The sequence below is a fragment of the Ostrea edulis genome, chromosome 8 (assembly GCF_947568905.1).
Source record: "Ostrea edulis chromosome 8, xbOstEdul1.1, whole genome shotgun sequence".
Classification (NCBI taxonomy): Eukaryota; Metazoa; Mollusca; class Bivalvia; order Ostreida; family Ostreidae; genus Ostrea; species Ostrea edulis.
The window spans coordinates 38,188,115-38,213,461 of record NC_079171.1 but is presented as its reverse complement, the minus strand read 5'-3'; the positions used below and the strand labels follow the sequence as shown (position 1 = coordinate 38,213,461).

Below are 25,347 nucleotides of genomic sequence, written 5' to 3'. Positions count from 1 at the left end.
TATTCTAAGGTGGTTAATTAAAAATAAATATATCAATAAGAATGCCCGTTAGGAATTAATCGTAAATAAATACAATGATCTCCGAAAAACTCTTAAGTTTCTATTTTGTTTCAAAAGCAATCATTTATGTATACCAACTGGACAGAATTGTTTATTTAATAATTCACATCTGCAAAACCTATTTCTGTTTTTCTTTTTTCTCTTTCATCAATATATGAGTCTTCTATTATTTATCTTATTGACTTTTATTATTTGTTTTTACTTATAGAATTTAAGTTCAACTATGCCTATACTTGAAGTAAAGATTATTTCACTGTTCGAAGAACTTGAAAATGAAAATCAATTCTGTCTTGCAATCGCTAGTTTATTGTAGTGCAGAGTATAAGGTTAAGTGCAAGTTTCTTGAATTCAGAAAACTTGTCTTCAGATGACTTAAATGACATCTTTGAAAAGAACTTCTTCACGGAGATTTAGATTCATGAGATCGTGCTATGTTTATATTTCTATTCTAAGGTAAGGATGAGGTTTGTGAATAAAGGTAAGAGGATAGATGAAATATTGATAACAAAATTATCAAATATCGCACAGTGCTCTTAAAATATCCTCTTTTTGGTTTAGATGTTGTCTGCTGTTGCTGTCGTCTTGTTAATTACACTGCAGGGTAAGTAAATCTAAAAATCTTTTAATTGACGAAACTGAAATACAAGCTATCATTGGATCAAATGGTGTCTGATGTGTTTCCTACCGATTGTTAGACCGCTTTTGGCACATTGATTATAACTACGGATAACTCCGTTTACCTGATCAAGATATAGGTCCCACGGCAGGTGTAATCGTTCGACAGGAGATGTTTACTCGCCCTAGTCATCTGATCCTACCTCTACTGTGTCCAGGGGTCCGTGTTTGTCTAACTATCTATTTTGTATTGCTTGTAGGATTGATCAGATTGATCACTGTTCGTTATCTTCACTGTTCACATTAGGCGATTATAACGAACAGTGATCAATCCCAAAACTCCCATAATGAATACAAGATAAAGAGTTGGGCAAACACGGATCCCTGAACATGCCAAAGGTTGGATCAGGTGCCTAGCAGGAGTAAGCATCCCTTGTCAACCGGTCGACTTCATGAAAAATTGGTCAATTCAAGTTCTCCATCTGTACTTTTCCATATTTATGTAGCAAAAATATTACGTGTACGGTGTATGTAACCATTATGTACATCAACTTATTCAATAAGTGTGAAAGTATTGTGTGTGTGAGCAACCTTCAAACCGAAGCAGATTTCTGACAAGGAAATTAATAATACAGGGTTGTCATCATTATCGTTTAAAACAATGATTCCACAAGTTATATGATCATTAAAAAGAGTTTATTTACAAAGGCAACCTGTCATTGAGTCAAATGTTTATATGATTCAATGTTAGGCCGTTATTTACAAACTGATTTTGAATATGTTTACCTGCTCATGATAAATGACTTGCAACAACTTTGCAGGTCAACAGGGGTACTTGCTCATCCTAGACACCTGATCCAACCTCTAACGTTACCAGAGCTCAGCGTTTGTCCTACTTTTAATTATAAGATTGATCATTGTTCTTTATCTTTATCGTTTTCCATGGTGATATCCGAATTTTTAGTTTAGTTGGAAATGCAGTCCGTGCAGACTCTGACGCGTACTGCTACACCATATGAATCGTACCGTTACTATTCCGTTCCCGATGAGAACCGTTCCAATCCCGCATCAAACTGTTCATAGTTCCGTTCTCACACCAAAGTATTCTGTTCGCATCTGAAACCGTTCATTTCCTCAAACCGTTCGTTCTTTCAAACCGTTCCTTACGGCTTAAACTCCGTTTACCTGATCAAGGGTGACAATGTTACATTGTATAATAATTACATCGGACCTAGATCAGAATGACACAATTCGATTTATATTTTCTTTAAAGTGTGAAGCTGTATTCTATTAATTACATGCCATATCCGTAAATATACCCATGTGGAATTCAAACCACGTATGATTGTATGTATTAATTTTCTTTCATCCCATTTCCTTCCATTTTAAAATATTTATCATATCAATGAAATGAAACATTTATTTTGGAAAGAAATATTTCTCTTTCCTGCAATGTTTATGAATATGAGAAAAAAGTACCGAAAGTGTCCGAAATGCAGAATTTAAAACCGAGGTCAAACCATTCTTTTCCATCTTGGACCGAAGCGTTCCGTCCTCGATGAGAACTATTCGTTCCCAACCTCAAAGCGTTCCATTACCGATAAGACCAATTCTGTTCTCATTGAGGGCCGTTCCGTTCAAACTGTTCAGCGTTAGTTCTCAAACCAAAACCGTTCGTTCCAACCCGTTCAGCGTTCGTTCACCGATACACTAATGTAATAGTACGCTTCAAGATCTGTACTTGTTAATTCAAATTGTTAAATTGTAAGGCCGGTTTTTGCATACTGATTTTGACTACGGATGACCAAGGTATGTCTCACGGCGGGTGTAACATAATTACAGTGAAACATCTCTAAACCGGCCAGCTCACGGACCGAAAAAAAACGGCCGGTTTGGAGGGATGACCGGTTAACCGAGAATTTACCATTTAGAGACAGGTCATCTCAATATTCACAAGTAGGTACTGTTCCCTTTTTTCTGATGATATATGATCAATTATTGGCGGAGATCAAATTAGTCCGCTTGTACCTACAGGTAATTATACATGTGTAATTAACAAGAAATATTCTCACTGAAATCATATAATTTCAAACTGAAAATCTATAACGGGATTCCGATAGATAAAGAAAATACAGAGTCATATTGGAATTCCTCTTACCTATTAAAACTCCGTTTACATGCATCGCGTATAATATCATTAACAAATTTGTTGACGTTTTTGAAAACTACAGTAGTAAATGTGAAATTGTTATTTGAATATATCTTAGGAATTTTAAGTCTATGGAAATCAAGAAAATTAAATTATCTTTCAATAATTATCATTAACAGTCATGGGTTTGTTTTCTTTATTAACTTAGTACCGCTTATATCCATACGATAGAATGGTGCAACAATATGGCGTTTGATACTGTATTCATCCAATATGTTCCCCTTTTTTTTTTTACATCTTGTACAGAATTCGGAAGGGTCACTTGGATTAGCTAAGTGTCAATTAACACCCTTGACAGGACAGGTAAACAATAGAAATTAAAGAGGTCACTTGTGTTTTTCACACCTCAGGTCCATGATTCCCCACCTGGCCGGTCGGTCAGTAAATTTGCACACCTGGACGATCTTGATCAACCTCTGGCTAAAATTTTCATGTCTTCAAAAGGTGGCCGGTATGTTAAGGGTAAATTACACATGTTTATTAAGAAATGTACTTTAAAAAGTGGCCGATGTCCGATTTTCAGGGCTGGCCGGTTTTGTAAGACTTTCTTTGTAAGGAAATGTTAAGATTTCTGCCAGGACTTTGAAAATCGGCCGATATTCAGGGAGAACCGGTTTTCTGAGGGGCCAGTTTGGAGAATTTTCACTGTATAATGAACAAGTATCACTATACCAAAAGTGAAATTCATTATGCTTTCGTTCAAAATCCATGATCCGCAGTGGGGTTAATCTGGTAATATACTTCACACATATATTTACATCTTTAAAAATATTTTACTTATGGACACCAAGGAGGCATGTTTGGATGAATATAGCTTTTATCCCTCTGAAATTCATGATCCTGATTTCGGGGTTTTGGCTCTAGGATATCTATCAGTTCTTCATACGTGTATCACATGATTTGTAAATTGAAAATACATCATCTATTAGAACACAAAAATCTTCTTAATTTCACAGCATCAAGCAGTCAAACTGTTAGCAAGATCACAATGAGCAATGAGCCTTATTGTACATGTGTGAAGTTCACGACCATTCATCTCACATTTCAGTTTTGGGGCTAAGTTGGCCTTACTTGCATCATTTCTTAGAAAAAATGTTCTTCTTGGCGTCTTGACTGCAAGTAATAAAACTGTTCGTTTGATCATAATGAGCATTAAATGATACCCCAAGGTTTAGAGTTCAGGTTTTTATGGTGGGACTAAGTTGGCCATCTAATGAAGATGCATCATATCTTCCAAAGTCTTCTTTATTTCTGGACATAAAGTATTCGAACTGTTTACGTGATAATTAGAAATGAGTCCTATATCAAAAACTCTGAAATTCATTACCCTTTGTTACAGGGACCATGCCCCAAGGGGGACTAAAATGATCATATGCTTTACTGCACTGTATCTTTGAACATCTCCCGATACAGCACGCTTATCGTTATTCACATATATTATACCATAGGAGGCGAATCAAACAAATTCATTCAGTGACAACTCTATTTCAAATGAAACTACAGAATCTACAAATACTTGCAAATATTTCGCTTATTATATTAGATAACGAACACCCAACCTTACGTTTACCCCTAGGATCTAAACGATACATGTGATAAATCTTTTACATGGATGATATTCAATGAAAAATATCCGAAAACGAATCGACATTCACACCGATATCTAGATTCCTTACATTTTTTTTTCGAGGCAGGTGTTTATTATCACGAAATTATCACGTTACATTAACAAATTTAGAACCAACAAAAATGATTGTAATAAGTACAACGATATCGGTTACAGGCAGGGCGGCCCCTTTTTATATTGAAGAACAAAGCTTACTTTGCATTAACTGAAAAGTCTTGGGATAAAATGAAGAAAGTTTAAAATACATTTAATGCACCCATTTTAATTTTCGAGAATATGCAAGAGATAATCAGATACATAAAGAGTCTCTTTTTTGTCAGAAGTTGCTACTAACATTTTTTTCTGATATACCAATGTAATAGGAATACGAATATGCAAGGTGAAGTTAACGAACAGTGATCAATCTCATAACTCCTACAAGCAATACAAAATAGATAGTTGGGCAAACACGGACCCCTGGACACACCAGAGGTGGGATCAGGTGCCTAGGAGGAGTAAGCATCCACTTCAAACACCACCATACACTGAATATCATTGCACTTTTACATTTACTGAAGCTGATCGCAATAATTATGTACATTAAACGCAGTTCTGATCCGGATCAGAAGAAGATATAAGGGCGATTTCATGGAGAGAATATAATATAAATATCACCTTTGCACAAACAATATATGATTTTGCATGACAAATAAATAATATATGATTTTTTGATAAGAAAATTGTTTACGAATATAGCTAACGGTAGTAAATAAGTACAAACTATCATGACATTTTCCCTGTGATACAACTATAATAACCTGTACGTTGTGACGTACTTTTTTATTATGACGGCATATGGTGCGAAGTGAACTGAGGTACATTTGTATACCGCACTGCGAATGTTCTCGGGAAGCAGCTGAGGAGGCAGCATTAAACCTAATGTCTTTGTAAATTCATTCGTAATAACGAATTTCCTGAATGTTCACTTTAGGTGAGACTGTTCAGTCCCCTGTGACATCAATTTATTTGTCGACAGCCTGTCTCGATTTAAAAAAGACAACATACACATGACATGCAAATGCGTATCAGTTGAGAAACACAAAAACCATATGAGATGGTAGTAGATTATTGCTACATAAATATGGGAATTTGATGACTGAGAAGCACATATTGATGATAAATGTTTGATAATTAGCATTGCTTTTAATAACCATATTATAATTACTCCTCCTAGGCACCTGATCCCGCCTCTGGTATATCCAGGGGTCAGTCCAGGGGTCAGTGTTTGCCCAACTCTTTATTTTGTATTGCTTATAGGAGTTATGAGATTGATCACTGTTCGTTATCTTCGCCTTTCATTATAGAAGTCAAAAAGATATCTCATTTTAGAGAATTTCGGGATTGATAGTTGTTCGTTATCTTCACCTTTCATTCATATGAATTTGGATATCTTTAAATCGGAAATGTACATGCATGCAATTAGTTTTACATTTTTTTAATTTTTTTTTTTTTTTTTTTTTTTTTTTTTTTTTTACAGATTATCGAAAATTCTAAAATAAAAAAGGATATCGCATTACATAAGTTACAAATTTTAAAAATGATTTCAAATGCACATACAATTACTAAATATATAAAACGCTGATATTTTTAGGTGAAATGCATACAATACATACCCTCTTTAGCTGGTGTGTTCCAATGCTATTCTTGCTTACTAAATCCAGGCGGTCATCTGCACAGTTCCTCAAAAAAGGGACGATTCCGTTACAGTGAACTACCCCGATCAATGGTGAAACTAATTTAGCTAGTCCAATCCATGGCTCTTTGTTTCCTATCTTTATTTCCTCGAAATTCCCTCAATTATTTCAATTTTACGTTAAAGAGAAATAAAAGAAATTACCTACATCAACAGTTTCAGTGATGAGAACCAGGGCTAAGCTACAATAGAAATCGACATACCTTTTTCAATTTAACTCGGGACAGTGTCGATTCTTGACCACAAATGATTTCTGATGCTTGTTAACGTTGATTTTTGCGGTCATGCTGAAAAATATTCAATTAAAATGAAAATCTTTCTACTGGGTTGATACCACGTATTATAACAATTGTTTTCAAATCTCTCATGCATTCCATGAAAGGTGAAGATAACGAACAGTGATCAATCTCCTAACTCCTACAAACAATGCTGAATAGAGAGAATTATAAAGATTTTCAGTTTACATCATGCCATAAAATAGTTTTAAGCACAAGGTTACAGGCACAACATTATATTTAAAACAAAAGATAGACATACTTATAACAAAAAGATGACTCGATAAGGAATGCAAAGTTAAGAGTTGGGCAAACATGGATCCTACGATATTCCAGACGTGCAATCAGTTGCCTAGTAGGAGTAGGCATCCCCTGTCAACCAGTCAGACTCGCCATGAACCCTATATCTTGACCAGGTGAACGGATCAATCCGCAGTCAAAATCAGTGTTCAAAGAACGGTCTAATAACCGGTATGAAACCCGTCAAGTAACATTGGACCCAATGGCATGTTATAAGACCATAGAGTTTGCAAAATGCTGACTTTGAACGAGACTATTTGATCCCCTGTAACAGTAACTTTTCTTTCAGTAGCCTGTCTCGATTTGAAAACTGATCATACACAGAACAAGTACGTGTGTATCGAATCAGTTGAGAAAGATAAACGCCACGTACAGGTGATAATAGAATGTTGCTACAAAAAACGTTGACGATGGAGAATTTGTCATAAAATTGAGTAGTCAGTTGCTGTTAGCATCTATGTTCAATAAAATATCCAAATACAAAGCAGATGTAGAGGGAAATTAACTCGCGGTGGAAATATTCGCAAATTCTATGGTCGTTATAACGATCTACTTTTCCAATACAACCTATCATTGGATCAAATGATGTCTGATGTGTTTCATACAGATTGTTACGCCGTTCTTGACACACTAATTTTGACTACGGATAGCTCCGTTTACCTGATCAGGATATAGGGCTCAAGGCGGGTGGGACTGGTCCACAGGGGATGCTTACTCATCCTAGGCACATGATCCCACCTCTGGTATATCCAGGGGTCCGTGTTTGCCCAACTCTCTATTTTCTATTGCTTATAGGAGTTATGAGATTGATTGCTGTTCGTTATCTTCGCATTTTATTCATGGCTAAGATACATCAGCGAATTTAATAAACCTTGACTTACTTTTACTAAAAAGTGAATTTACGTAGTCATTATACAAGACACCTTGATATTTTAAGTGATTCAAATCCGCAAATTCATGAAACAGCTAATGTGTCTAAGCAAAACAAAAACCCTGAAATTTACAACCCGTGATATAAAACACCTATACCGTAGTTCATAATAAAAAGGTTCCTGAATAACCTTAAACCCTGGATCAGAATTGCTTTCTCTACATACGTGTATTGTGATTTAGTAGTGTTTAATGTTGATCAGTGTTCCATGACAGAATCTTACATAGGGTGATAAAACTTTGTGAAACTTCGCTTGCAAATGTTCCAGCATCACTAACTCTGCTCTGCGATATCTGGATTGGTGGCTCTCATGAGAGATATCTCATCACATAAAGGGCGCAATACACCTGCTCTGTATTTCTCAAAAAACCTGGAAATGAAAGGTGAATATAACGAACAGTGATCAATCTCATATAACTCCCCAAAACAATACAAAATAGAAATTGGGCAAACAAGGACCACTGAATATATATAGTATGTGTATGCAAGGTGAAGATAACGAACAATGATCAATCTCATAACTCCTACAAGCAATGCAAAATAGATAGTTGGGCAAACACGGACCCCTGGACACACCAGAGGTGGGATCAGGTGCCTAGCAGGAGTAAGCATCCCCTGTATATTATCTATTCGTAAAAGTATGTTCTGCACATGACGATTTCTTTTAAACCGAGACAACTATGTTGATGTTACGGGGGATTTGGAAATTGTTATTGAAATTCAGCAGTTTTCTAATTCTATGGTTCTTATCGTGATCTTATATTGAAATATAACCTGTCATTATTTTGAATGCTGTCTGTCTTGTTTCATACCAATTATCGGTGGGGGGGGGGTCTTCGATTTTTCATACTTACTTTGACTATATATTTTTTTTTTTTATAAATATGACCAGGATAGAGGTATAAAAGCGGGTGTGACTGTTCAACAGAGGATGGTTATCCAACTAAGACACCTACATTGTACTCCACCTCAAATATCCGTGTTTGTCCTGTGTTCGTAAAAATTCTTTTTATTTCCTGTTTGTTATGTTCGTACTTTTCGTGTACATGGATGCCAATTTTAGTAGATGGTTATAACTTTCGCAGAAAAGTTGCCTCGTGTACCATTGCTAAGTCACTGTTAAAATATCCCTTACTTAAAATCAATATGAAATAAATTTTTGGACGGCGTATAACATAATAGCCAATTACTGCTTCCTCGTCAACTGTTTTTGTTTGAACAATCAAATGAATATCAATATCTGCTGTGCCATTAGTGGAACTGTAAACCAATGATAAAACATCAATAAATATTTAAATGTCAAATAGATGGGTCGATTCCTTTTGATGCCGTAGGGGTTTCAAACAATGTTTTCGTTAATTAAAACACATTCTTAATGTTAAGCTCATTATTTTCAGTAATTAATGTATTAATTAGAACATTAACAATGGACGAACAAAGAGAAAAGTCGCATGTGTTGAGAGATTTTTCCATGGTCTTTAAAATATTTGTGAATTGTTTGCATACTTTCTATACTTAGCATTTTATATTTATTTGAAAAAGTGATGATAACGAGATTAGTCAATCTCATGAATTATATAAAGAATGCAAAACTGAAAAAAGCAAACACGGATTCACCGAAACACCAAAGATGGTAGCAGGTGCTTACCAGGACTATTGATCCGTTGTTGCCTAGCCATACCCGTCTTTATCCCTAAATCTTGATCAGGTAAACGGAATAATCCGAAGTAAAATCAGAATTTAAAGCACGGCGTAAGATTAGTATGAAACACGTCACACAGAATTCGACTTCATGACAGGTTGTATTAGCAAATTAGATCATAACGCATGTAGGAATTCCGAGTATAAACGAGATTGCTAAATCATTACTTGTAAGTAGCCTGCTTCAATTTAAAAGTGATCATCCGGAGAACATGATTTCACAAATACAGACAGTTGAAAGACATAAACAACATGTACAAGTGGTAATGGAATAATGGGTTGTTAAGAATGTCTTCTTGAATAATCTCAAGGGATTGAATTTAAGAAATAACATATAATTGTTTGCGTTTCATTGTGACATGATATGAAGTTGCTCGTGTGATCAAATCCTATAACGTCCAAAGATATAATAGATAAGAGAACATAAAGTTTAAATGCTTCATTTAGAAGGAATAAATAAAATGAACCAGGTGTAAAGAAAAGGTAATCTAGAGTCAACTCAAATCAAGATTTAATTTGGTTGATCAGCGACAGAGAACCCTACTTGACTTTGAAGATTAAAGCACTGGTGTTGAACATATATTTCGATAAAAATGCAGAGAATGGTAGACAATTGTAGAGGATATGTGGAACAAGTTAAAGGCAAACTTTTGGTCAGGATTTTGGAAGGAATACAGTGGCATGTTCATCTGTATGAATTACACTGACATATTCAGATGGAATACAGAACAATTTCAAGTTGTATGCCTTATCTTGCAATTGCCTTATCGAATCGCATATCAACTGTCACTAATATTTGTTTATTGTAGTCATAGAAAATCCTACTACACAAGTATTTGATTTGTTTCGCGTGTTCCTTTTTCGCCAAAGTCTGCAATAAAGGATCTCCAATGCAAGCTATACTCTTGTAACATGGTATATCGTATCGTAAAATGGCTTTCCTGGAAACACTATTGAAATCAGAAAAATATGAATTTGGTACCATTTTAGTTAATTTATACCTTTACTTTCCCCTCACAATTCATTATAAGAGGGGGTATAGTAATAGGACCGTTCATTTGTGGGGTTGCATATGTGTGTGAAACATCGAACATGTAGACGCTCTACAGGTCACAGTTTTGCTCCATTAATTTCATACTTACATGTAACTTTCTTATCAAGACAGTACAAAACAAATAGCTTTTGCAGTCCAAACGTCAAGGTCACTAAGGGTTTTTATTGAAAAAACATGAAGACACTCTACAGGCCGAAATTTTGGTCGATTGTTTTCATGCTTCATCTATACCTTTCTTCTTAAGAATAAAACTATATGCATATCGATTTTGGGACCAAAAGGCAAAATTCGAGGTCACTACGGTGCTTCATGCAAAACACTTCTACACGTTTCCTGTGAGGTGAAATACCCCTTATGAAAATCTAGCGAAGAGCAAAAGCGGACAGAAGAAACAGTACATTGAGGAATAAATGTGCATTAGTATGGCGATATCCGCCGTGACCAGACTTTTGATTTAATTGTACTCCTGCCACGTACATTATCCTAAGTGTGTGTTTCCACGGTGCGTGTTTCTCTTGCTCTAAAGAGCAAGGTACAGTAAGGCCCAAATTTCGCCACAAAATTAGGATAAATTTAAAATGTGGTTTCACTTGGTTTAATCATTATGATTATGCACTAGGGCATTGGCCCTGATGATACATGTGGAAATTAGTGACGTATATGTTCTGTGACGTCATTTTCCTTATCTCTGATTGACATGATTTACCGAAATCGCCGAAATTAGCCGTTTTTTTATGCCTGTGAAACCATTTTTAAGATAGAGCACATGCAACAACCACAAAGATGTTTTGTGTACAAATTAATAATGTTGAAAGTCGGTAATGAGCAAAATTTCGACTTGGTTGGTAAATGAGCAGACTATTAAATTTAACCATTTCCCGCGTTCATCTGTAATACAAATTTCAACGTTGATGGTGTTCATATATACAAGTTTAATGAATAAATAATAAGTATACATGTATGTACAGCATATTAAATTTTATAAGACTCTACGTAGTTTGCATTGAAGAAGATAGTGTGTTATCAGAGAATTGGAATCTTCGACACAGATATTTCCGATTCCAATTTTACTCGTTTTATGTTTGATATAGATACGCAATGATATCAACGCAATTAATGTAACACGTGGCAAAGTTCAATCACATGTTCTTTTTTATCATAAATAGTTTATAATATGAATTATCCCTCTAAATTGGTATGCATATACTGTGGCGGCTACAATGCGTATCTAAATACATGTCTAAATATGCCTTGCCAGTCATAATATCCTAACGTACATGTAAGCTAATTATAACTTATTGGGTATGTTGCATGTGTAGTTTCAAATGCTATTCTAATATTGTATTAAACAGTATGTCAGACACATCTAATGATTGCCCATCTGAATTAAAAACTCACTCATGATACATAGTATGTATGTTATTAGTAAGAATTTTATTATGGCTTTGGTCTGGCTTTTAAAAAAATGCACGTCTGCAACCGAATGCAATCTTTGTTTATAAAATAAAAAGTTTAATAATATCGAAAATGAAAGCGCGATAGCTTAATCGGTACCTTTATACCAGAGCATAATAGTGCGAGAGTTCGAATGCAAAATTCGTTTATATTTTCCCCGTAAAAATTTAATTAGTAGCAAGTCAAACATACAGACTTTAAATATATACACTTAAAAATCAATTTATTACAATATATTGTTCATTATTTACATGCTGCAGTACCTGTAGTTTCATGACATGCATGTTTCCTATCAGAACAATTCCGACTTCATCGATCTGTCGTTTATATTACAAAGTTGTCGAAGTCATTTAAGAGAGGTTACTCCATGATATATATGGTAATGAAATATTCGCATCTACCCTGCTACAAGAATGAACGTTGGTAGTTGATAGATGAACGATATAGTATCTAGATATCTAAATTATTACTCATTTGTAAGCTAAAAGATAAAGTATACGCTTGTATTGTGTGTTCCAAGAGGACAAAACCCGGTGAACCCCGATCATTACATGTAAAAAAAAAATTTAAAAAATAGATAAACATTTCTTAAGAAAAGATTTTAGTAGAAATGAACTACTCTGACTACATTTGCAATCAATGTCAACAGATCTACAACTTTAATCGTTTCATGCTTAAATTTTCGCAAGCATTCAGTACTACCATAAGGGGGGGGGGAATAAATCAAAATTCGCATTTAAAAATACATGATAGCTAGTCATTGGTTACTATTTTCATCATTAAATCGTGGAACTGGTGTTGAAGTATTAGAACGCGATTTTCACACATAAGGAGAACTTTCTTTTCCTGCATTTACACTTTAACCATCCCGCTCACCGTCGGTCACTTAGCATTTAGTGGCATGTGCACAAAACACCGCTTAATGACTATATCCGAAACATGCTCGGATCTAGAGTGGAGGTCCAGACACCCCCTTCCCTCTGGAATTAAAGTTGCATGTAATTTGTGCGCAAAGTAATGAGGACTAAACCAGAGCACAATATTATCATTTGTATAAAACGTGAACGATTGTTTGATATCCTTTTCCCAATATACATAATTACCGGTGATTAATGTAAACATTCTAACCAAGCAGTATTCTTGGCTTTTTTAAATTTCAATTTCACTAGAAATCTTTGGAAATAATGTAAATTCTCAACAAAGCACAGAAATTTGGATACAGCGCGGTAATAATATATTAATTTTAGCAAAGCATGATATTTTGTATAGCATTAAAGTTTGAACACTCGATATTTTCTTTGTTTAAACTTCAAATAATTCAAATAGCCGACGTTATAGAAATAAAGTAAAAGTATTAAACAATTGTTCAATGTGTTGTAATCGTACACTACCATTATTTGGAGACGGTAGTGAAATGAAGAATTCAAACATAACTCTCCGAAATTTCGCTTCATTTAGATAGATGAAGTACGTCAGTCGCGTGTCATTCACTACAAAAGAAAATCGCATATTCCCAGATCCATGGAAATCGTGAAGCATGCAGAAAGTACCCTGAATAGGTGTCTGACAAAATCAAGTGACGAAGTCCTTGTACACAACGATGGCTTCGAAAAACATGTGCCGGTCATGGTCACGGTCTGATGATATCGTGGAACTTTTGCACGATGATGAATATCTAATATGAATGTAAGATCGAATGAAACTTAATTGGCTGTTTTATAATAATTTAATTATTTACATATTGTTAAGTATAATATTTTCTACAATTTACGTTCTGCAGTAATTTTCTTGAGATCGATTAGGTGAACAAGCATACGATATGTCTCCGAGTAAAACATTACTTAACCGCCGAGTTTCACCTGAAAAAACTATTTGGTAAACAATGCGCACCCCTTTCTCACACCAAAAATTTCTTGAAAAAAAAGTTCATATCATATTCGACAAAATACGGTACTATGCTACACATCGACGCATTCATGATATTCAAGCTTAAATATTATGGTTTGATGAGAGAATCAGGAAAATGAGGCTAGATTTGGTCATACAATTTTCATTTAGTTGTCTCAAATGAACAATTTGCATCTGGATTTTGAATTTTATCCCCAGACCCCCACCCTCTTTAAGAGGGGACAAGCCCCTCCCGCGCTCTCCCCCTCGTTGCATCGCGACTCGGCCGTCTACTTTTAGCAGCCGGACTAGTCACAAATCAGGAGGACTAGTAAATTATAGATTCTAGTAGTCCTTTTCACTAGTATAGTGAAAAACTTAGTATCAAAAACTGATTAGATCTTACATCTTTCATTATTTTGACAATTGCTGGAAAATATAAATATCTTTGACTGACGGCATTATATATGCTCATGCATTGTCATATAGTGATTGACTTTGGTACTGTTAATATACAGTCTTTACTTCATTCATCATTAGAAACTGGCCGAAAAGAAATTGTTGAATGATCTATTAGACAGGGAAACCAAGGTTGTTTTCATATCTCCAACTAAATCGGAATGTATCAAAAAATAGAAGGGGGGAGGGGGGGGGGTAAAAATATACGATCCTCTCCCATGCGGACTTCGGACGTGGTTTGAGAGAATGAATATGATTTATGATTCAAACTTTTTTACTTTGCGTAAATACTAATGCATTAAAAGATTTGTTATATAAAGATAATTGTCAGGAGCCTGTATATATATTTTTTTAAATAAAGAGTGTAATTAATAGATGCAAGTATATATGCTAAAACATTGAATATGATACCGACAAGATTATTTTTTGTTAGGTTTTTCATGGTGTCTGTGTCAACTCTTGTGTAGAACTTATCACATTGTTTGTAAATCTTATCACATCCTATAAGTTTCACATTCGGTCCCATTGTCATGTGTTGAATTTTAAAAAAAAATCAAGTTCGTTTTATAATATTTCTTTTCACATATATTCTGAATGAATTTCATGTTCTTTTTACTGCATGTACAATCCAATGTAGCATTGGTTAGTGCGTGTTCCTTCGCTGAAAATATTTAGTGCGCTCGAAAAAAAAAGAACAAAGTGTACATATACATTGTACACACAAGAATAACTTAAGGTAACCACGCGCTACGTACATATATGATATTCAGTTAATTTAGATTAAACCAATGCAAATTAGATGCAAATGTAAATTGATCACTGTTCGTTATCTTCACCTTGCATGCAAATGTAAATACAATGTTAAAATTGAATGAATATATATGGGTTGGTTAGATACAATTACACTAATCGTCCTTCAAATCACAGCATCCGTCACATCGAATCATCTACAATTCATTAAAACTTTCGGAAAAAATCAATTAAAATTTTCAAATAAAAATCATAGTGCACATTTGTTTAATAAAACTTTGAGCATATGGCGACATAAATTGGATTATTTTCATATTGAGTTCATGACATAGCTTTCTTGTTCATGACGTCGCATAAAGTAACGTCAAAAGGGCACAACGTTATCGTAAACTATACTGTATTTACATATGTATTATACATAAGTAAAGCTTTTTACGAAGACATCATAACCATTTTATGGAAGTATACACCATATGAAAGAATTTTGAGGAATATCATATAATTTGGACGCGGGGCCAAATTTGGCCCCAAACGTACCTTCTCCTTTGCATTCTTTATAGAATTTATGAATTTGATTACGTATGGTATTCATGTTTTTTTTTATTATGTGCGTGGGAATAAGGTCTGTAGATGATAATTTTTAAATTTAGCCAGACTAATGAAAATTAACATGATACGACAGGGATACCAACCATTTCATGTATATACAGTCAACATTTCATTTATATACAGTTAACATTTCATTTATATACAGTCAACATTTCATTTATATACAGTCAACATTTCATTTATATGCAGTCAACATTTCAAAACCTTTATTCTCGTTACGCTGTATACTGGTTTTATTTGTACAAACTGCCAGACGAATATTGCATGAGATGTTTTATATCAATTGTTAGGCTATTCTATGTTCACTGGTTAGGGTTACAGATTTCTCTTTTTAGCTCATCAGGATATAGTGCTCAGGGTGTGTCAATCTAATTGAAATTAGATGTTGGATCCGCTTGCATACTCGCTACACAAACATCTAAAAACATCCCATAGAGAGTCACGTCAGAGGTCAAATTCGGTATCACTCTAGACTTATCGGCTTCAACAAACATTCAATGATTTTGCCAGCGGTGATTTCATTGGTCAATCGAATTTGACCTCTGACGTGACCCTCTACGGGATATTGTTAGATGTTTGTGTAGCGAGTATGCGAGCGGATCCAACATCTAATTTTAATTAGATTGAGGGTGTGTATGAGCGTTAATATGGAATAATTCCCCCTCCTATGCTCATGAGTCCTCTTTTCTTCTGATCACCACTATTTCCATCTCCACCAAAGTTCTTTTTATTTATCCACCCATTTTATCCTTTCTTCACCTCTCTCTATCTCTCTCTCACTCATATGTATAAATTGCATTTGTGCATGTGTACACTTACTTGTACAATTAAGTGGCATGAATTTTATTAAATACTATGAAATACAATATGCACCCAATTATCCAAGCAAGGTATCTGTTTACAGTTGTTGCTACGAATACACAATTTTGTGACAAATCAAGTTCTTATTTCAGCCATACAAACACCAACAGCACAAACTATCGGTTCCTGTTCCTTTGTTTTCCATGGGACTAGTGTACACGGAGTGTCTTATTACAGTCTGACCACCATAACGGCGACCGAGTGTCGGACAAACTGCTTCAGTGATACCAGATGTAACGGTTACACCCACAAAAGTAGTGTGGACAGGTGTAGATTGCACGAGACGACACAGTATCAGTCCAACTCCTGTTCTGATTGCTCGTTTTATTCCAAAGTCTGTGACACAACCACAAGTAAGCAAAATATTTAAACGAGATGAATTCAAATTTTGAAGTTGTTGAATGCTGGTTGAGTAAAACGAATATTATAAGAAAGCTATTCAGACCAGACACATCAAAATTTTGAATCTGTCAAATTATGACTTTCAAAGAGATTGTTGAAGACCCTCTAACTTATATTAACTAATTTGAAAGGAACCTAGATACTCTTTCTATCAAATGAACATACACATAACATTTTCTACTGTGTTGAATAGTTGAAAAGAATTTGTGAAGATAATTGACAGTGATCCATCTGAATACTGTTACAACGAATATAAATTAGGAGTTGGGTAAACACGAAACCCTGAACACATCAGAGGTGGTACAAGGTGTGAAGGAGGAGTAAGCATTCCCTCTCGACCGGTCAAGCCCGCCGTGAATCCGACATCTTCAAATAGAAATATAAGCATCATAGTTTATAATAAATATCACGAACTCTTTGAAAGAGACAATATTGTTAACAGTCAAAATAAATACCATTGAAAACACACCAGACATGGGATCTGGTGCCTTCTAAAGGTAATCGTCAGCTGTTGAACAGTTGCACTCATCGTGAACCCTGAATTTCAAATCATTACGAGAGAGGGGTAATTGTAACAGGACCGCTTATTTGTGGGTTAGCAAATGTGTGTATAGCATCGTACTTGTAGACACTCTACAGGTCACAATTTTCCTCCATCATTTCATGATTCACATGTAGGTTTCTTATCAAGATAGTAAGAATCATATAGCCTTTGCGATGCAAACGTCAAGGTCACTAAGGGGTGTCCTGTAGACACTCTACGGGCCGAAATTTTGGTCGATTTATTTCATACTTCATCTATACTGTACCTTTGTTTTTAGGAGTGGATAAACTACATGCATATCAATTTTGGGGTTGAAAACCAAGGTCACTACGGTGCTTCATGGGAAAAACTCGTACATATTCTCTGTGAGGTGGCATACCCCATATGAAAAATTAGCGAAGAGCAAAAGCGGGCAGATGAAACAGTACATTGAGAAATGCATGTGCATTAATATGGTGATATCCGCCGCGACCAGACTTTTGAATTAATTTTACTCCTACCACGTATCTTATCCCAATTGTGTCTTTTCATGGCCCACAAAATGTTTCTCTTGTTCTAAATTTGCATTCTTTATAGAATTTATGAATTGGATTACGTATGGTATTTATGGGTTTTTTTTTTCTCATGTGCTTGGGAATAAGGTCTGTAGATGATAATTTGTATATGAAAGGTGAAGATAACGAACGGTGATCAATCTCATAACTCCCACAAGCAACACAAAATAGCTAGTTGGGCAAACACAGATTTATAAATCTATACAGGCTAATGACAATGAACATGATGCGCCAGGGATATCAACCATTTCATTTACAGTCAACATTTGTAAACTTTTATTCCCGTAACACTGTACACTGGTTTTATTTGTAAAACAACATGACATTAGGACAAATATTATATGACATGTTTTATATCAATTGTTGGGCTATTCTATGTTCTCTGGTTAGGATTACAGATTTCTCTCTTTAGCTGATCAGGATATAGTGCTCAGGGCGTGTGTGAACGGTTAATATGACATACGTGTCCCTATTATGTCAATGATTCCTCTTACCTTGTCACCACCACTCTTTTCAACTCCAGGAGTTTGTTTTTATTTTATCCATCCATTTTATTCTTTCTTCACCTCTCTCTATCTCTCACTCATATGTATGCATTGCATTTGTGCATGTGTACACTTATTTGTACAATTAAGTGGCATGAATTTTATCAAATACTTATATTAGAAATATGAATACCACGCATATGAACTTTTGCTTCCCCTTTCAATGATCTTAACCTTTTATATTACATTTACTGAAATACAATATCGACCCAATTGTCCAAGGAAGGTATCATGCCTGAAAAGTTGAAAACAAGGAAAATGAATTGTAACAATCTTAATCATACACCTTTGAAAAGTATCACTTTAAAACACCTTGACTGTAAGGCAAAACAATGGAACATAATAGCAACTATGACACATATACACATTGCTATCACTCTTGTCAATTTGCTACCAACTCCATTCTGTCTACAGTTGTTTATACGAATCCACAATTTTCTAACAAAGAAATTTCTTATTTCAGCCATGCAAATACCAACAACACAAACCATCGGTTCTTGTTCCTTTGTTTTCCATGGGACTAGTGTACACGGAGTGTCTTATTACAGTCTGACCACCATAACGGCGACCGAGTGTCGGACAAACTGCTTCAGTGATACCAGATGTAACGGTTACACCCACAAAAGTAGTGTGGACAGGTGTAGATTGCACGAGACGACACAGTATCAGTCCAACTCCTGTTCTGATTGCTCGTTTTATTCCAAAGTCTGTGACACAACCACAAGTAAGCAAAATATTTAAACGAGATGAATTCAAATTTTGAAGTTGTTGAATGCTGGTTGAGTAAAACGAATATTATAAGAAAGCTATTCAGACCAGACACATCAAAATTTTGAATCTGTCAAATTATGACTTTCAAAGAGATTGTTGAAGACCCTCTAACTTATATTAACTAATTTGAAAGGAACCTAGATACTCTTTCTATCAAATGAACATACACATAACATTTTCTACTGTGTTGAATAGTTGAAAAGAATTTGTGAAGATAATTGACAGTGATCCATCTGAATACTGTTACAACGAATATAAATTAGGAGTTGGGTAAACACGAAACCCTGAACACATCAGAGGTGGTACAAGGTGTGAAGGAGGAGTAAGCATTCCCTCTCGACCGGTCAAGCCCGCCGTGAATCCGACATCTTCAAATAGAAATATAAGCATCATAGTTTATAATAAATATCACGAACTCTTTGAAAGAGACAATATTGCTAACAGTCAAAATAAATACCATTGAAAACACACCAGACATGGGATCTGGTGCCTTCTAAAGGTAATCGTCAGCTGTTGAACAGTTGCACTCATCGTGAACCCTGAATTTCAAATCATTACGAGAGAGGGGTTATTGTAACAGGACCGCTTATTTGTGGGTTAGCAAATGTGTGTATAGCATCGTTCTTGTAGACACTCTACAGGTCACAATTTTCCTCCATCATTTCATGATTCACATGTAGGTTTCTTATCAAGATAGTAAGAATCATATAGCCTTTGCAATGCAAACGTCAAGGTCACTAAGGGGTGTCCTGTAGACACTCTACGGGCCGAAATTTTGGTCGATTTATTTCATACTTCATCTATACTGTACCTTTGTTTTTAGGAGTGGATAAACTACATGCATATCAATTTTGGGGTTGAAAACCAAGGTCACTACGGTGCTTCATGGGAAAAACTCGTACACATTCTCTGTGAGGTGGCATACCCCATATGAAAAATTAGCGAAGAGCAAAAGCGGGCAGATGAAACAGTACATTGAGAAATGCATGTGCATTAGTATGGTGATATCCGCCGCGACCAGACTTTTGAATTAATTTTACTCCTACCACGTATCTTATCCCAATTGTGTCTTTTCATGGCCCACAAAATGTTTCTCTTGTTCTAAATTTGCATTCTTTATAGAATTTATGAATTGGATTACGTATGGTATTTATGGGGTTTTTTTTTTTCTCATGTGCTTGGGAATAAGGTCTGTTGATGATAATTTGTATATGAAAGGTAAAGATAACGAACGGTGATCAATCTCATAACTCCCACAAGCAACACAAAATAGCTAGTTGGGCAAACACAGATTTATAAATCTATACAGGCTAATGACAATGAACATGATGCGCCAGGGATATCAACCATTTCATTTACAGTCAACATTTGTAAACTTTTATTCCCGTAACACTGTACACTGGTTTTATTTGTAAAACAACATGACATTAGGACAAATATTATATGACATGTTTTATATCAATTGTTGGGCTATTCTATGTTCTCTGGTTAGGATTACAGATTTCTCTCTTTAGCTGATCAGGATATAGTGCTCAGGGCGTGTGTGAACGGTTAATATGACATACGTGTCCCTATTGTGTCAATGATTCCTCTTACCTTGTCACCACCACTCTTTTCAACTCCAGGAGTTTTTTTTTTTATTTTATCCATCCATTTTATTCTTTCTTCACCTCTCTCTGTCTCTCATTCATATGTATGCATTGCATTTGTGCATGTGTACACTTATTTGTACAATTAAGTGGCATGAATTTTATCAAATACTTATATTAGAAATATGAATACCACGCATATGAACTTTTGCTTCCCCTTTCAATGATCTTAACCTTTTATATTACATTTACTGAAATACAATATCGACCCAATTGTTCAAGGAAGGCATCATGCCTGAAAAGTTGAAAACAAGGAAAATGAATTGTAACAATCTTAATCATACACCTTTGAAAAGTATCACTTTAAAACACCTTGACTGTAAGGCAAAACAATGGAACATAATAGCAACTATGACACATATACACATTGCTATCACTCTTGTCAATTTGCTACCAACTCCATTCTGTCTACAGTTGTTTATACGAATCCACAATTTTCTAACAAAGAAATTTCTTATTTCAGCCATGCAAATACCAACAACACAAACCATCGGTTCTTGTTCCTTTGTTTTCCATGGGACTAGTGTACACGGAGTATCTTATTACAGTCTGACCACCACAACGGCGACCGAGTGTCGGACAAACTGCTTCAGTGATACCAGATGTAACGGTTACACCCACAAAAGTAGTGTGGACAGGTGTAGATTGCACGAGACGACACAGTATCAGTCCAACTCCTGTTCTGATTGCTCGTTTTATTCCAAAGTCTGTGACACAACCACAAGTAAGCAAAATATTTAAACGAGATGAATTCAAATTTTGAAGTTGTTGAATGCTGGTTGAGTAAAACGAATATTATAAGAAAGCTATTCAGACCAGACACATCAAAATTTTGAATCTGTCAAATTCTGACTTTCAAAGAGATTGTTGAAGACCCTCTAACTTATATTAACTAATTTGAAAGGAACCTAGATACTCTTTCTATCAAATGAACATACACATAACATTTTCTACTGTGTTGAATAGTTGAAAAGAATTTGTGAAGATAATTGACAGTGATCCATCTGAATACTGTTACAACGAATATAAATTAGGAGTTGGGTAAACACGAAACCCTGAACACATCAGAGGTGGTACAAGGTGTGAAGGAGGAGTAAGCATTCCCTCTCGACCGGTCAAGCCCGCCGTGAATCCGACATCTTCAAATAGAAATATAAGCATCATAGTTTATAATAAATATCACGAACTCTTTGAAAGAGACAATATTGCTAACAGTCAAAATAAATACCATTGAAAACACACCAGACATGGGATCTGGTGCCTTCTAAAGGTAATCGTCAGCTGTTGAACAGTTGCACTCATCGTGAACCCTGAATTTCAAATCATTACGAGAGAGGGGTTATTGTAACAGGACCGCTTATTTGTGGGTTAGCAAATGTGTGTATAGCATCGTTCTTGTAGACACTCTACAGGTCACAATTTTCCTCCATCATTTCATGATTCACATGTAGGTTTCTTATCAAGATAGTAAGAATCATATAGCCTTTGCAATGCAAACGTCAAGGTCATTAAGGGGTGTCCTGTAGACACTCTACGGGCCGAAATTTTGGTCGATTTATTTCATACTTCATCTATACTGTACCTTTGTTTTTAGGAGTGGATAAACTACATGCATATCAATTTTGGGGTTGAAAACCAAGGTCACTACGGTGCTTCATGGGAAAAACTCGTACACATTCTCTGTGAGGTGGCATACCCCATATGAAAAATTAGCGAAGAGCAAAAGCGGGCAGATGAAACAGTACATTGAGAAATGCATGTGCATTAGTATGGTGATATCCGCCGCGACCAGACTTTTGAATTAATTTTACTCCTACCACGTATCTTATCCCAATTGTGTCTTTTCATGGCCCACAAAATGTTTCTCTTGTTCTAAATTTGCATTCTTTATAGAATTTATGAATTGGATTACGTATGGTATTTATGGGTTTTTTTTTTCTCATGTGCTTGGGAATAAGGTCTGTAGATGATAATTTGTATATGAAAGGTGAAGATAACGAACGGTGATCAATCTCATAACTTCCACAAGCAACACAAAATAGCTAGTTGGGCAAACACAGATTTATAAATCTATACAGGCTAATGACAATGAACATGATGCGTCAGGGATATCAACCATTTCATTTACAGTCAACATTTGTAAACTTTTATTCCCGTGACACTGTACACTGGTTTTATTTGTAAAACATGACATTAGGACAGATATTATATGACATGTTTTATATCAATTGTTGGGCTATTTTATGTTCTCTGGTTAGGATTACAGATTTCTCTCTTTAGCTGATCAGGATATAGTGCTCAGGGCGTGTGTGAACGGTTAATATGACATACGTGTCCCTAGTATGTCAATGATTCCTCTTACCTTGTCACCACCACTCTTTCCAACTCCAGGAGTTTTTTTATTTTATCCATCCATTTTATTCTTTCTTCACCTCTCTCTATCTCTCACTCATATGTATGCATTGCATTTGTGCATGTGTACACTTATTTGTACAATTAAGTGGCATGAATTTTATCAAATACTTATATTAGAAATATGAATACCACGCATATGAACTTTTGCTTCCCCTTTCAATGATCTTAACCTTTTATATTACATTTACTGAAATACAATATCGACCCAATTGTCCAAGGAAGGTATCATGCCTGAAAAGTTGAAAACAAGGAAAATGAATTGTAACAATCTTAATCATACACCTTTGAAAAGTATCACTTTAAAACACCTTGACTGTAAGGCAAAACAATGGAACATAATAGCAACTATGACACATATACACATTGCTATCACTCTTGTCAATTTGCTACCAACTCCATTCTGTCTACAGTTGTTTATACGAATCCACAATTTTCTAACAAAGAAATTTCTTATTTCAGCCATGCAAATACCAACAACACAAACCATCGGTTCTTGTTCCTTTGTTTTCCATGGGACTAGTGTACACGGAGTATCTTATTACAGTCTGACCACCACAACGGCGACCGAGTGTCGGACAAACTGCTTCAGTGATACCAGATGTAACGGTTACACCCACAAAAGTAGTGTGGACAGGTGTAGATTGCACGAGACGACACAGTATCAGTCCAACTCCTGTTCTGATTGCTCGTTTTATTCCAAAGTCTGTGACACAACCACAAGTAAGCAAAATATTTAAACGAGATGAATTCAAATTTTGAAGTTGTTGAATGCTGGTTGAGTAAAACGAATATTATAAGAAAGCTATTCAGACCAGACACATCAAAATTTTGAATCTGTCAAATTATGACTTTCAAAGAGATTGTTGAAGACCCTCTAACTTATATTAACTAATTTGAAAGGAACCTAGATACTCTTTCTATCAAATGAACATACACATAACATTTTCTACTGTGTTGAATAGTTGAAAAGAATTTGTGAAGATAATTGACAGTGATCCATCTGAATACTGTTACAACGAATATAAATTAGGAGTTGGGTAAACACGAAACCCTGAACACATCAGAGGTGGTACAAGGTGTGAAGGAGGAGTAAGCATTCCCTCTCGACCGGTCAAGCCCGCCGTGAATCCGACATCTTCAAATAGAAATATAAGCATCATAGTTTATAATAAATATCACGAACTCTTTGAAAGAGACAATATTGCTAACAGTCAAAATAAATACCATTGAAAACACACCAGACATGGGATCTGGTGCCTTCTAAAGGTAATCGTCAGCTGTTGAACAGTTGCACTCATCGTGAACCCTGAATTTCAAATCATTACGAGAGAGGGGTTATTGTAACAGGACCGCTTATTTGTGGGTTAGCAAATGTGTGTATAGCATCGTTCTTGTAGACACTCTACAGGTCACAATTTTCCTCCATCATTTCATGATTCACATGTAGGTTTCTTATCAAGATAGTAAGAATCATATAGCCTTTGCAATGCAAACGTCAAGGTCATTAAGGGGTGTCCTGTAGACACTCTACGGGCCGAAATTTTGGTCGATTTATTTCATACTTCATCTATACTGTACCTTTGTTTTTAGGAGTGGATAAACTACATGCATATCAATTTTGGGGTTGAAAACCAAGGTCACTACGGTGCTTCATGGGAAAAACTCGTACACATTCTCTGTGAGGTGGCATACCCCATATGAAAAATTAGCGAAGAGCAAAAGCGGGCAGATGAAACAGTACATTGAGAAATGCATGTGCATTAGTATGGTGATATCCGCCGCGACCAGACTTTTGAATTAATTTTACTCCTACCACGTATCTTATCCCAATTGTGTCTTTTCATGGCCCACAAAATGTTTCTCTTGTTCTAAATTTGCATTCTTTATAGAATTTATGAATTGGATTACGTATGGTATTTATGGGTTTTTTTTTTCTCATGTG

The 25,347-nt window shown here is 35.3% G+C and overlaps 1 protein-coding gene across 1 annotated transcript in view; it reads left to right on the top strand.

Annotated features, from left to right (window-relative positions):
- The first annotated feature begins 239 nt into the window (after nt 1-239).
- Nucleotides 240-25,347, top strand: part of LOC125663191 (serine-rich adhesin for platelets-like) — a 41,704-nt gene continuing 16,596 nt past the window's right edge. Inside the window, exons 1-6 of the mRNA XM_056146034.1 lie at nt 240-513; nt 619-661; nt 16,618-16,878; nt 19,034-19,294; nt 21,454-21,714; nt 23,865-24,125. Coding sequence (XP_056002009.1) covers nt 619-661; nt 16,618-16,878; nt 19,034-19,294; nt 21,454-21,714; nt 23,865-24,125 — 1,087 coding nt within the window. The 5' untranslated portion in view covers nt 240-513. The remainder of the gene's footprint in view (nt 514-618; nt 662-16,617; nt 16,879-19,033; nt 19,295-21,453; nt 21,715-23,864; nt 24,126-25,347) is intronic.